At 49.0% G+C, this 14,499-nt stretch overlaps 1 protein-coding gene across 2 annotated transcripts in view; it reads right to left on the bottom strand.

Moving 5' to 3' along the window:
* Window positions 1–9,355: 9,355 nt before the first annotated feature.
* The window catches only part of SEMA5A (semaphorin 5A), a 444,506-nt gene continuing 439,362 nt past the window's right edge, over window positions 9,356–14,499 (bottom strand). The window contains exons 20-21 of one of the 2 annotated variants that reach the window (XR_009407368.1): window positions 9,973–10,079; window positions 9,356–9,494 (exon numbers count right to left, since the gene is read on the bottom strand). Coding sequence is in view for 1 of the 2 variants with exons in the window: in XM_059416873.1 (XP_059272856.1) it covers window positions 10,069–10,079 (11 nt within the window). In the remaining variant the exon portion in view is untranslated. Of the gene's footprint in view, window positions 10,080–14,499 lie in introns of both variants that reach the window. The other variant, XM_059416873.1, reaches the window with a different exon arrangement.

The following is a 14,499-nucleotide window of genomic DNA, read 5'->3' on the forward strand; positions in this document are numbered from 1 at the left end:
AGCGGTGGTGCACCTCTTAGACATGTAGAAACCAAGATACAAAGAAGCCAAATAAGTTTCCCAGCACCACAATAGAAATGACCACTGGGGGAGAAAAAAGAAAAAAAAAAGAAATGACAGTAGACAGTCTTGCTCCAAGCCTTGTGCTCTGAACCACCACTCAAATCCCGAAACCCCGGTTTAACGAGCATTCATGCACCATACGCCGGTCGAGGAATTTTATAGAGAATTTCTCATTCGATGCTTGCAGCCGTCCTGGAAGCCGGGCCCTATTATCTCCAATTTATAGACAGAGCAATGGAGGCTTGGAAGGTCCAAGCTGCTTTCTCAAGGTTATGCAGGTCAGTCAAGTCCAAAGTTAATGTTCCCTCCCCCACCTCTTCCTGGGAACTAGGAGACTGGCCGTCTACACAATTGTTTGGTTTAAAAACTCACGGTTTAATTGCCCACTGGGAAAAGAAATAGCAATATGCACCACTTCACACCAGAAACGGGAAGCATCTCCTTACAGTGTGCAAAGAACCTTCCCTGCACTTGGAAAGAGGTTGATGCCGGTGAAAATACTGCAAACGTTGTCTCAGGGCGCCATCTAGGGGACAGTCCTTGAAGTGACACCCTTTTCCTCGTTGCTCTCAACTGCCGGGCAGGCCTGCGGGCCTCCGGCCAGCGCAGCACAACTTCCTGCCCAGAAGCACCTGAGTCTGGGGTTTAGACACATCTGGACGTCGGACAACTGTCCAACACGGAGGAAGTCTTCATTTCTTGTGTTTCGCTTGTTCTTCTACATGTGCGCAACTAATGTGGCCTACCACGGTGTGGGGAGCAAAGCAGAACTAAAAAGGGAGTGGGTCAGGGGCGGGGCGGGGGCATCACCGTTGCCAGCCTGACACCTGCGCCACTGGGTTCTGCCAGCAGCCACCAGGGTCCACTGCCTTCCTTGCACACCTGGCTGCAGGCGTCGCTGCCCATCCCTGACCTTGGTGGCCTCTTGCTCCGTCGTTCCCTTACGTGCACCCTTCCCTCGGAACCTGGACGATTCCGTCCACAGGAGCAGAACCAGGCAGGTGTGTGCAGGTGCCCCAGACACAGGCCCCAGGGCTCTGCCGAGTCCCTCCTGAGCCCGGAGGGGCTCGAGGCCCATGGGGAGCGCCACGGCCTCACTGGATCCACAGCAGGAGTGGGCTACCTTCCACACCCTGACGTCCCCCTATGCCGTGTCCCTTTACGACTCCCGGACGCCGCGCTCCTGGGACCCCTGAGAGACAGAGCGGCGTCCCCAGGGGAGCGGCCAGCATGCACGGAGGCGGGACGCACCGGAAGCTGCAGCCCACTCCTCCCCCATTCCTGCCGCAGGTGTCCAGGCCGGCAGCTCTAGTCCCTGGATCATCCGGCCGGACATGACTAGAATATTCCACAAGCATCACCTCCCTCACCTCCAGCTGTTTCTCACTTCTTGATTCTCTGGTCCCTGGTCTAACAAAATGGAAGCAATTCACAACTCTCTGACCTTTCTGGATTTTGTCTGAAGCCTCCAGAGCTGGACCTGGACGGGTTGGACCAAGCCCCGGGGGGCAGCCCACCAGCCACTAGAGGTGTCCACGAGAACACTGAAACTGTGCTCAAGGTACGCAAGAGCAGATGTCACATGGGCTGTCATCATTTTATACTGCAGCCACTTTGAGTCCCCAGGGTCAACGCCACCTACCGAGAAGAGTGCTTTCTGCGGCACTGATGGCGTTTGATTATAACGTGCGGAGACGGAGACGAACGGTGCTCGCCATATGCGGATACTTTGTCATCGTCTATGAATCATGGGTGCAGGTGCCCAGGGAGGCTGGGGCCAACCGACATCTTTATGAGGGTTATATAGACTCTGTGTCTCATGAAACTAAAAATAGCTAAATTGAAAAATTTCAATAGGCCTACATTTTTCTGCATAGGGAAAAACAGTGTCTATTAAATCTCTTTTGAATTTGCTTAGTGTGGCTCTTTGCTTTGAACATGCTTTTATTCCCTATTGTTTTGGTCAGGAAAGCTGGACTAGAAACCAGCTACCCAGTTGGCTCCACTGAGGATTTCCTTCACAAAATCTGGTTGATTTCTCTTCAAATGGAAAAAAAAAAAAAAAAAAAGACATCTGTGTTGTCTTCCTAAACATCCCAGAACATTTTGCCAGGTGATTCTTCTTACCCATCAGCCCTACAGTCAGATCTTATTTAACCTGACATGTCGATGTTAGCAGCTGGAGATCTAAGAACATCAGTTGTGAATACTACAGAATGAGGAACGTCCCTATGATTTAATCATGTCAAGGCATGACTTGGGGTTGGGTAGCCAATCAGCCCATCTGATTCAGACACACAGAAGCAGCATTTTAGGATGGGAATGGACTTTGCACCATGTTCTTCCAGGTGCTCAAGGCCCTTGAAAGTCTCCTATATCCTAACCCAGAGGGGGTTGGATGGGGAAAGTGGTTTTTGAATCTCTGGTGGGCATGGGGGACCAGTCAACTCTGCCGGGATATCAGCAGACCAAGTTCTGTCTTGACCTCACGTAGGACAGGGGCACCTCTTAAAAACTCTGCTTCACTTTGGACATAACACTGCTTCCGAGGGCAGCAGGCATGCCTGGACCCTGGGTGATGTCTCCTGACCAGGGCTGCTGTGGCACCAGCCCTCCAGACACAATCCTTCCAGATACCTATTGCCAGAGGCCTTCTCTTGTGGTGCTCTGGCCTTAAAGCTTCCACTCAGATCCCACTGCCTGGATTCCAACTCTGGCTCCACTGCTGACAACCTGTGCCGACTTCGGCCAATGGCTTCATCTCACTCTTCTTGACCTTAGTGCAGATGACAGTGCAGGGTTGCAATTTCCAAAACCAAAATCTCCGGAATGGACTTTTCATTACTCACCTGGCAGCAAAGCATGACCGGACCTGACCCTCTTGCTGCAGAGCTAACTAGAACTACAGAAGCGTTAGCATCTTCACTTGGCCCACACGTCATGAGGCATCATGAAAGAGACTAGTTACAGAATGTGGACCTGGGCACTGCAGTGTTACCTAACAGACATCACACACCCCCTAGGACCCATCTGAAATCTGAAAACCACTGAATTCTAAAACCCTTCTGTATTTCCAAAGGTTTTATGTTAAAGAACTGTGGGCCGTGGAACCTACATGAACATCCTTTGTTGGATCAAATAGGACACTTCTTGCCATTTGATACAGTGGTGTGGAGTGACTGATCTAAAAATATTAAAGGACCCTTATGGCTATGATTATTTTTTATGGGAACTAGAGTCTATTCATCTTCTAGCTGGATCCCAAGTCAGTGAATGCCAGTCTGTGAGCTCACGGAACCGATGTAGGTCAGACACCAGACACAGCACGTCTCAGGCACTGGAGTCTTTTATGACATGAATGCTGGTTCCAGGAGGGCTAGGGCTATTCGTGTCCCCATGGTCATCTCAGTGCCCCTCGCAGAGCTCACGGAATGGGTGCACCACAAAGATTAGTTAGTTAGATTAACAGCTAAAACTAAACAGACAGAATGTAACAGATAGTGGGCTCTTAATTCATGTAGTTAACAGCAGTAAGTACATTCCTAAAACACACTCACAGAGCTCCGGATTCCATGTGAACATGCAGACCAGAGCTTCTGCGACTCCCCCCATGGACTGGATGATGGTAGGAAAGGTGTTCACAAGTCAGCAGCCACACGTGGTCTTGGTGTGGATATTGGCTCTGACTACCAAAGGCGGACAGAGGATAGGCACTGACCGGTGGACAGTCAGCCCCTCCCACCCAGGCAAGGTAAACACATACAGTCAAGTCCAAATTTAGCACGAGCTGGAACCAGAGAATGTGAGTTGTGTCATTCAAGTTTGCAGAAAGTTTAAAAACCGCCTCTAGAGATGTTGTTCTTAACCATATGTCTCACCGTGTTGTTACTCCAGCAGTCTGAAGGCTCTATCAAGGCTGGATGCCACATATTAGAACTATAAATACGCAGAAAATGCTTGAATTGAGTTTTACTCATGAAAGATTTAACTACAGCTAATATCAAGATCACTGGTTCGTAAAGCTTATTAGCTTCCACTGAAATCACCTGAAAAGCTTAGGAAGCCAGAGACCTGGGCCTCACACAGAGAGGTTCTGATCCTGTAGGTGCAGGCAGGGCCCGAGAATGTGCATTCCTGCCACACACACACGCCCACCATGATGCTGCTGCTGATGCTGGTGGCTACCACACGTGGGAACCACCGATCCAGATGTCAAACACTGACCACTCACAACCATACTACAAAGCACAACGTGTCTGGATCAAGGGCTTCTCCATCCGTTCTTCTTGGGCCAAACATCATATGAAACACATGGGAAGAGAAATGATGGGAAAATATCAGAAATCAATTAAAAATTAGTTAAAAACAGGAGCTTACCCCCACATCGTTTCTCTTCTACGCTACTGGACCTCGCCACAGAAACTTCTGGGAAAAAAAAAAAAAGAATTAATCACAGTGTGTAAAGGGTGTTGGGAAGAAAGAACACATCACTGGTTCATTTACAGATTCTCTAATGATTTCATGTTTTATGTGAGTCCAAGTTCCAAAAGCCCGATTGCTTGTTTAAAAAAAAAATGTCCTATGTTTCTTTGTTTTAAGCAACCTGAGCTGTATTTGGTCAAGGTCATCTGGAGGGAAGGAGCGAGATTCATTATCACGGAAAGAAAAGGTTATGGTCCTTTGGGATGAAACCAGGGCACTAGTTTCAAAATAAAGGTCAGCGTATGTGCAGATTTTCTGTTACCATATATTTTGCCAGTTGTAGATCCCTATGTTGGCCGGGTGTTCCTGCCTCTGAGCAAAGCCAGTGTCGTCAGATTCCCTGCAGAGGGGACCAATCCACCAGAGCTCCAAGGAAATTGCCAGAATAAATAAATCTCCCATTCAGCACCCACTCGTGCTTTTTGCCATGACACACATTAAATACCCAAGTAAAATGCGAACAAGAGAACAGATCCTGGAACCAGTTTAGCCCATAAGGATCAAACACCATTTTGGGGAACCTGAGATGTTATTCTCTCTTGTACTGATTTTTTTCGGTGGGTAGCAAGAAGTCGCGCTATGTCCACGGTCTAAAAGGAAAACGACACAGTAAATGCTTGTAGTTCTATACTACACATGATGGAGGTGGCTTATAGGAAGACTAAAGCTAATCATTCTCTCTAAAATATGGTTGCTTTTTCTGTAAGTCGAAGAAAACAAGGTGATTACCTATTATTACCTTTTAGGACGTCGGTCTCTGCTTCGGTCTACATCGCCGCCCTAACATCCACAGTGGACATACACAAAATGCCTTGGAAGTGTCTAACACCACGCCTGCACAGGCCAGATGGCTGGCGATCATCAGTAAATGAACACTGGTTTCACATGGAAAAGTCCACAGCCCAAGGGCCAGCCCGTCTCTTCTCCAAGACAAGACCCACAGGAAGTTTCTGTCTTCCCAAGTAAACCAAAGTTGCATAAAGAATCGGCCTTTTTATTCATACAAACACACGCACACAGCACTGCAAAGGCACTTAACCTAATGTCAAAATGACAAGATCATCTATTTTGATTTTTTGAGCAAAATCATCTCACTGTGTTATAGTCAGTAAATTGTAGGAGATATTGTGTTAGAAAAAAAGTTGTTAACACTCATGGCCCAAATGCAAGCCCAAACTCACAGTTATCTGTAAATCTACAGTCTAATTACCTTGAAACCACAAGGGTTGAGAGAATCAGCTTTGTTTCCTCAAACATGACCTCCAAGGACAGATAAAACTCCCACCGAAGACTCATTTCCTCTCTAAATGATGGAAATGATTTGGTCCACACTGACAAGCCTCTCTGCCCGTACCTGGGATGTAGTTGGAATCAAAGCCACACGGCCGGCTCTCGGTGGTGTTTCCAGAACACTGGCTGCCCACAGGAAACAGAAGGATGCACTGGCGGGCACGGACCTGGACTCCAGACGCGTCGCACTCAGACCAGTCTGACCACTCCGACCAGCTCTCTGCAAAGACCGGAAGAGGGGACATGTGACAACAATGTCCCCTGAGACCAACCCACCTGAAGGCACCATAGGTCACACACATGACTTTCAATTTTCACATTACATTTGTAATGGGTCTGTGTCTAAGGAGGATGGACATGTACCCTCGGAGCACCCCAGTAAGTCAATTCCACATGGGCAGGAATACAAGAACTTGGAGACCTTCGATCAAAAATAATGTGCTTTTCTAAAATCCATGTTATTTTAGTGTTTTAAAGCCATTGTAATTGGACACCCGACACGCTATTTCATGAGGTCCAGCTGTGCAGAGACGGTCAGTGGTCACGGGAGAGAAATCTTCAGTGTGGACCCTGTTTCCCACAGGGCAATGCTCCTCTGTGAAGCGTGGCCCTCAAACGCTCTCCTGCCAAAATTCCTACAGGCCGCCGAGCTCGGGCAAGAGAAATGGTGCTGCATGAATCCGAGAGCCCTGGTGGCTGAGAGGGGTTTCGAGCTCCTACAAGAACCTTCCCTTCTGTCGCAAAAAACAATTCTGTGATCGATACACCAATGTCAGGCTGTACATGAGGTAGAAGTTCTGTTATCCCAGGTGTATTGTTGCCTCTGGGCCCAAGATCAGTGCATGAGTCTGAGGTTAAGGCCCAAAGCTAAGTGATTTAAGGTCACTTCACTCTCAAGTGGAAAATTCGCTCTGATTCATGAAATTCACCCAGGCTTACAGATGTTTGAAAAGAAAACAACACTCATATTTTAAGTAAGGATGTCAAAAAAAAAAATGTGCTCTCAATATTATTTGGAAATACTGAACAAATTAAAAGGGTTTATTTTATACGCAGTTGGCTTTTTTGTTCTTCTCAAATTTCTGTACCGTCTTCGTGTTATAGGGTAAATCTGGAAATCCAACATGTGCCTGGATCCACTGAAAGAAGTGACATTTTTTCTTAAAAATGTGTAAAGTACCAGGTTTGGGGATGACCGTGAGAATCTGGTTTCTAGGCACTTTTCAATATAAATGGAACTTTCCAGAAAGATCTGCAGGAGCAAGTTAAAAAATTAAAAGTGTGGATGTTTCAACATCAAAGTTAGACTCAACAGAGGGTGTCACATTTCCATGCAAAGCAGCCCCCATGTGTCAGGACAAAGCAGATTACTGGACGAGGACACTGCTGCAGTGTCCCCACCGGGCACCTGTGTGAGCCAGCTTCTGAACTTGGGTTCCCCACCTCCCTCCCTGGAGTCCCCTCCCTGGACCTGAGGCCAAGTCCTTCACAAGGGCTCTCCTTGCTCTTCAACCTGATTTTCAGATCCCATTACCAGGTTAAACCTTTTAAAAGTGCATTGGGAAGGAAAAAATGAAACATGATGGGATTGGGAGGGAGACAAACCCTAAGAGCCTTTTAATCTCACCAAAAAACCCTAACAATTGCAGGGGGCGGGTGGGGGAAAGGTGGCTGGGTGACGGACATTGGGGAGGTATGCGCTCTGGTGAGTGCTGTGAAGTGGGTAAGCCTGACGATTCACAGACCTGTACCCCTGGGGCAAGTAATACATTATATGTCAATAAAAATAATTAATTTAAAAAAATGCACTGTGGTGACCTGCGTCTGTTCCTAGCTGTGACACTATGGCGAGAACTATTTATTCTATGGTCAGACAAGGTAGTGTGACGTCACTTCAAGGATGATAGTGCGGGATTCAGGGTTCCCTTCTTGCAGTCTGTGCTCTTGTGGGGTCTCATCAGTTTCATCACTTGTCAATCAAGGGAGGGAAGGGGCGGGCTAGGCCGCATCGGTGCTTACCCGGGCAGGGCTGCGTGTTGCACAGCGCCTCCTCCGTGTGCAGCCCCAGGCAGATGTCCCCTCCGTAGGCTGGGGCTGGGTTTGTGCACGAGCGCGTCCTCATGTAGTGCCCACCTCCACACGTCGCCGAGCACTTTGACCAGGGAGACCAGCAAGACCAGACGCCGTCCACTGGGAGGGGACACAAAGTCACAGCACTTGTGACATCTTGAGCAGACCCATCGGATGCGGCCGCGCACGGAACGTGCCTTGCAGGACGGCACGGGGCGCACCGCGCACTGGGGTGAGCCCTCGTGTCTGGGCTCTCCTGGTGAGGAAACCAGCTTGGCTGATTTCTCCCTGAGCTCGGCGTCCTCAGTTCCTCCTGCTTGTTCTTCTGGGCAATAGATGTAAACACGTAACACGCACGCATGAAGACAGCCGAGGAGGGCTAGGGGTGTAATATAAAGTCCCAGTTTCCCGGGAAGGACCACGAGCCACGAGCCACGTTCCGTGGTCATTCATGGGAAGGCCAGCTAGCTCGCTCTCACCTCTGCTAATCGCACCATCCACCCAGAGCCAAGGATGAGCAGCTGCTGTCACGAGCTTCCTTCCTACTTGGATCATAATGGGCTCCGCGACCGGGGCGGGGCGGGGGGTCCGCGAACATCTAACGGGTTCTGGGAGGAACTGGGATGGGCGCTCTGGAGACGCAGGCGCGAAACCACCAAACGCAGCGCGAACCGCGGTGACTCGGCAGTGCGTTTCTGGGAGGGACCAAAGCCACGAATCCCCACATCCACAGCTAGACGTGGGGATGATTAGGAAGGCAAGTTTTACAATGTGGACACGAGGCATGACTGGTTCTGCTAGTAACCCAGAGCAGGTGTCCCGTTTGCCCCCGCCTGGGCCCCTGACACCTGCGCACGGATGCCCTGAGCGCAGGCACCCGCGGCCCGTCTGCACGTGGGACCTCGACGCTCGTCCTGCGTTAGCTGATGCTGCTGAGGCGGCCCCCTGCGCTGCCCACGGTCTCCAGTGCTGTCATATCCACCTGCTATTTATCGAAGTCCTGAACCACGCGCCCTGTTCTAGCCACCCCCATTTTTTCCCAGAGTCCCAGGAGAGAGCTGTAGGACTTGGGCAGCTCGAGGAGAGACTCATCAGTGGGCACAAAGAGCCATCACCACAGCGAACAGCGACGAAACCCAATGAGAGGCTCACTGTTACCATAAGTACATAATTTCATAGTTTGTTTTCTCCGTATCCTACATAAAAAGAAAACAGAATGGGGTGCCTGGGTGACTCATGTGATTAAGGCCCTGCCTTCCACTCAAGTCATGATCTCAGGATCCTGGGATGAGACCCGCTCCCAGTGGGGAGTCTGCCTCTCCCTCTGCCCCTCCCCCTGTTTGTGCTCTCCGACTCTCCTTCTTGCAAACAAATCAATAAAATTTTGAAACAAACAAACAAACAAAAAACCAGAAGCCATCACGGGAAGCAATGCCAAAGTCATTCAAGGTTGTTTTGGCTAGAATCACATCATTGGTATTTTAATACATGCAGCATGATTTAACGCATCTCTGTGGAGTAATATTTTCCTTTAGATACAGGCATGGGTAAAAACATGAGCAGGAATTTCATTTTCATGATATTCTTATCTGCCAAAAAAGTAGAAAACAAAACAGAAATGAAACATTTGAACCCCATTTCAAAGTGAGTTTTGACCTAGCTGGGAACTTTGTGATTCAGAAGTTTCTATGTTTTCCCTAGCAGGCGATAAGGTGAATTGGGAAGTTAAGAGGGAACCAGTCAGTTATCGGCCACCCGCTGTGGTACCAGTAAGAGGAGGCAAAACTGTAAAAGTTTCAAAAATCCTCTTCTACATCTATTCTCCCTGGGGGGACGCCTGCTGCCAGCTTCTCTGCCGGTAACTTGGGCTGAAGCTTGGCCTTTGGCGCATATGCTTGTACCCCCCAAAGGGCACCTCTACATCACAGTGCCTGAGAGGAACAGGTGTCAAAGAGCGTGGGTGTCTGAATGTGTACAAGACCGTCTGGAGATCAGAAGGCTCTAGAGCCTCATCTAGAACCGGACTTGGAACCAACCACGGGATCTGAGGGTTCTTCACTTTTGCACCTCATGATAGACGTGCTGACCAGTGTCCAACGGGTATGTTTAACGATGCTCAGTACTAACTATCCACGCAGTGCAGTTCAGAACCACAGGAGGACATCACCTCGCACCTGCCAGGACGGAGATTACAAAAAGAGAAACAACAGATCATAATGTGGGTGAGGGTTTGGAGAAATCGGATCCCTTGCCCACTGCTGGTGCGAACGCACACCGGCATGGCCGTGAGGGACAGCATGACTGTGGTCCCGTAAAATATTAAAAACAGAATTACTGTACGATCCAGCAATGCCACTTCTGGCATTGGTGCAAATTTCAAAAGAATTGAAATCAAGACCTTAAAAAAGATCTGCACTCCCATGTCTGTTGCAGGGTTGTTCACAAAAACCCACATCCGCGCTGTTCGATACCATGTCCATAGAGAACAGTCCCGTTTTGTGCACTTAAAGATTTATGTACAGAGGCCCTTGGGTGGCTCAGTCTGTCGAGCACCAGATTCTTGGTTTTTCTCAGGTTATGATCTCAGGGTCGTGAGATCCAGCTCCTTGCTGGGCTCTGCGCTCAGCGTGGAATCTGCTTCGGATTCTCTCTCTCCCTCTCCCTCTGCCCCTTCCCCTGCTCTCTCTCTCTCAGGTAAATAAATAAATTTAAAAAATACACATTTTTAATAGGGTGGCACCCATGTTCAATATTCTTACAATAAAAAAACTTAACAACAAACCAAAGATTGAATTTTTTCATTCATAATCATTTTTTAATTTTTCATTATTACTTTTTAAAGATTTTATTTATTTATTTGACAGAGACACAGCACGAGGGGGGGAGTAGGAGAGAGAGAAGCAGACTTCCTGCCGAGCAGGGAGCCCAATATGGGGCTTGATCCTAGAACCCTGCGATCATGATCTGGGCCAAAGGCAGATGTTTAACAGGGGAGCCGCACAGGTGCCCCTCATTCATAATCATTTTATAAAAAAGCAGCACTCATAGTCACGTTCTGGGAAGCCAGTAAGCTGATATCTAGAACCTACCTTGTGGTATTTCAAATAGCATTTACTCCTATCCACATTTCAACTAACATTCCAAATATTACCTCATCTAGTCTGATCAATGCTACCCACACCATACACACCACTGTTGTCTTGGTATCAAGAAAAATTCCCCGGGCACAGTCCTGTTAGTTAGTTATCAGAGTGCAGTCCTTGTTCCAAGTGCGAACAGTTTGAGGGCGCATGTGTAACAGAACCCAGTTGCTAGAACACTCCCACTTGCCAGTTTAAACCATTAAGATACAGTATCTACCTGTATCAATTTCAACTGCGACTTCATTGTCCTAAGGGATATTTTCAGAACTGGGGAAAGAGATGCTTCCAGTACAAAGGAATTCAGAGGAGAATTCTGGCCACTTTACTCTCTCAGGTAGTGGCCCTGATCTGCAATTGCCCGACATCCCCAGGCCAGCTCAACCCCACTCCTCACCTCCTGCCCCCCGAATGCTGTGCTCCCATCACCGACCGCCGCCTCTTCCAGGGCACAGACGGACTCAGAATGCAAGGGGGGTGGTGCTTTGTACGGGATGAAAAATGATCCTGAACACTGAAGGAGGAAGGCTGAACTATTTCCCAAATAGAAAGTGCGGAGTATGAGAAGCCTCACGGCATTGCCTCCACTGCCAGGGAGACTGCGAAGCGCGGGACGGAACCAGGAACTTGGAAGGTTTAATGAAATGATTAATGTCTGAATGTCAGGCATCCTGGGGGCTGTCAGAGACATAAAGTCATGCCCTTCCAGTCCTCTGGGACGTGTGTGCCTGTGATGGTGTTTCCCCAGAGTCCCGAGGCCTCGCCACACGGTCTCCACTGCAGGACAGCCGTGCTCTGGGCTCAGAAGTGTCCTGCACCAGCTGTCCTCCCCACCAAGCAGCCTCGCAGCTCCTTCTGGACAGAACCTAAGTCTTAGGATCCTTTTGTGGCACTTACGGTTTACAAAACAGAGCATAAACTCAAGGACCTCATGAAGAGAAAGGCACGCGCCCTCTCGACTCATCACGGATGTCTAACACGTTCTCTACAGAACGCACAGCTGTCCCGACTCATCGTTTTCATTCGGAGTCTGCCCCTCCATTAGACTGTCCCTCAGTCTGCCTCCTCCCTCATACTTACGACTCCCCTATATACATATATGATCTTACTTGAACTTGAGTATTGCTCAGGAACAAAGAACTACCTTTGTCTCCACCTTTGTAGGCCAAGGTCTGGAATCCTTAGTTATGAGACAAACATGGATTGAAAAAAAGGAGTGAAGAAAGACCGAGCTATTTCTCAATGTTGGAGGAAAATTATGTAGGTGAAGTTACGACCAGATCAACCCACGGAAGGGGAAAAAGAATCATTTCAACAGGATCTCAACTTCAAACCCTTACGGCAGTTTACTATATAAATTGGGATTGGAGATCAAATTTTTCATTGATTGATTTTATGTTCACCCATCTTCAGATTTATTTTCAAATCCAGTCATAAGGAGAAAACTGGTTTTTAAATAAGATACGGTGCCCATTTGTAACTGTTCTTTATGGACCCAATAGAACTAAGAATGAGTCAATTCGCAGGGAGGAGAAGGTCCTAAATGAGGTAAAAATAGCCCGATTACTGGCAGAGCAGCTCAGCACCCACATCCCTGAACGGTTCCAACCCCTCCTTGCCAAGTTACATCCTATCATGCGTTTAGGAATTTTCTAGAAGGTGGGAGAGAAGATAGAATTCATCCAACTCAGTTCCCTGAACTGGCCCATTCCCGAGAGGAAAGTGACGGGGCCACTCTAAATATTTCCACACCCTCTACGGAATCTTGGCTTTCAGAAAGAAAATGAGAATGGAGCTATGTCAAGACATGAAGGTTATGTATACACAGTATTGGCTTGACCATGAAATCAACTCAAATAGAAACAGCCACCAGGTCATGTTAAGGGGGGTCTCTGAGAAGGGTCTGAGTCTTGCACTCAAGACCCGAAGCGGCCTCCAAGCATGGAGAAGTCTGCATGTTCTGCTGACAGTGACGAGGTCGCATGTCTGGACCCTGGGGATGCGGGGGTGGGTGGAGAGATCCTGACATTCCCTTGTCGCCCTCCCCGTTCGGTTTATAAGACGGATCCTGATCTAATGATGTCACCACCACACTCTCTCCCAGTGCCAGGGAGGAATGCTATTCTCCATGCTGGGGCTGTGGGAAAGAGCTGGTTCTGTGACCTTTCCCAGCCCCTCTGCATCACTTGGCCGGGAGAGCCAAGTAGTCGGAGGCAAGAGTCTCCTGAGGCTGGAGAAATTCAGGCAGAGTCGGCCTAGGTGGAGCGCAGCAGCCATGGGAGCAGGGGTATTATTGGGCTCCCCGCTGCAAAGCTGAAAACTAAGTATTTTCAGTTTAATGTACGTTTATTCAAACTTCCATCCAACTACCTATCCACCCACCAGTTCACCCACCACCCACCCATCCGTCACCCATTCATCCACCCGTCTTCTGGTCATCTTCCCACCCATTCACCCATCACCCATCCGTCTGTCTTCCATCTGTCTGTCCACCCACCTATCTAGTCAGCCACTAAGTCATCCACTACTCATCCATCATGCACCCGTCTACCATCCGCCAATCCAACCATCACCACTCGTCTACCCGCCCACCCATCCATCCATCCATCATCTACCCGTCTTTCCCCCTATCTACCCATCCACCAATTCACTCACCCCCATCCACCCGTCCATCTGTCTCCTCATCCACTCGCTCATCCAACAAATACTCACTGGGCACTGCTGCAAGCCAGTTCCTTGCTTAAGTTGCTCCAAAACTTATTTGTACCTACTGGAAAAGATGCTATGCTCACAGGTTTCTGTACCTTTAAAAACACTGTACCTGGTGTTTGGGATGACACCCCCACCCCAGATTATTATCCCCCCTTCTCTATTTGGCCAACTCCTACCTGGCCCTCAGAACCCCGCTCACGGGCAACCTGATTGGGGTAGCTGCCATGGCTCCAGTTCGGTGGGTCCTTGGCTGGTATAGCCACTATGTCTGGTCAGCAGCCCAACAGCCAGTGACCATCCGGGGTCGACATTATTCACAGGATGTCTCCTCATGAACTCTAGGTTCCTTTCTGACCAGGACCATATCGCTGTGCCCACACACAGCCTGTGAATGGTGCCTGGTGGGCGAGCCAAAAATGTTTGCTGACAAAGTTGAACGAAGGAAGGAAGGAAGACCGAGTAACCCAATGCTTGTTCTCTTTCTCTTGTCCTTCAGTGAACCATTGCTGATGGCTGTCCCGTGTGTGCCAGCCTGTGCAGGGAGCTGGGGGCACTACAGTGAGTGGGACCGTCACGGAGGTCCCTGCTGTTCTGGAACCCTCACGGGGCAGAGTCAGAGGCAAGTGCAGAGCCCTAGACAGCGTTCCGGTGGCCGTGAGGCATCGATGAAGGAGCCTCTGGTTATGGGAAGGTAAGGCGTTAGTGAGTCAGGTGTGAGGGCTGCTCCCAGGGCTCGGCAGGA

Source organism: Mustela nigripes, chromosome 12, assembly GCF_022355385.1.
Source record: "Mustela nigripes isolate SB6536 chromosome 12, MUSNIG.SB6536, whole genome shotgun sequence".
NCBI lineage: Eukaryota > Metazoa > Chordata > Mammalia > Carnivora > Mustelidae > Mustela > Mustela nigripes.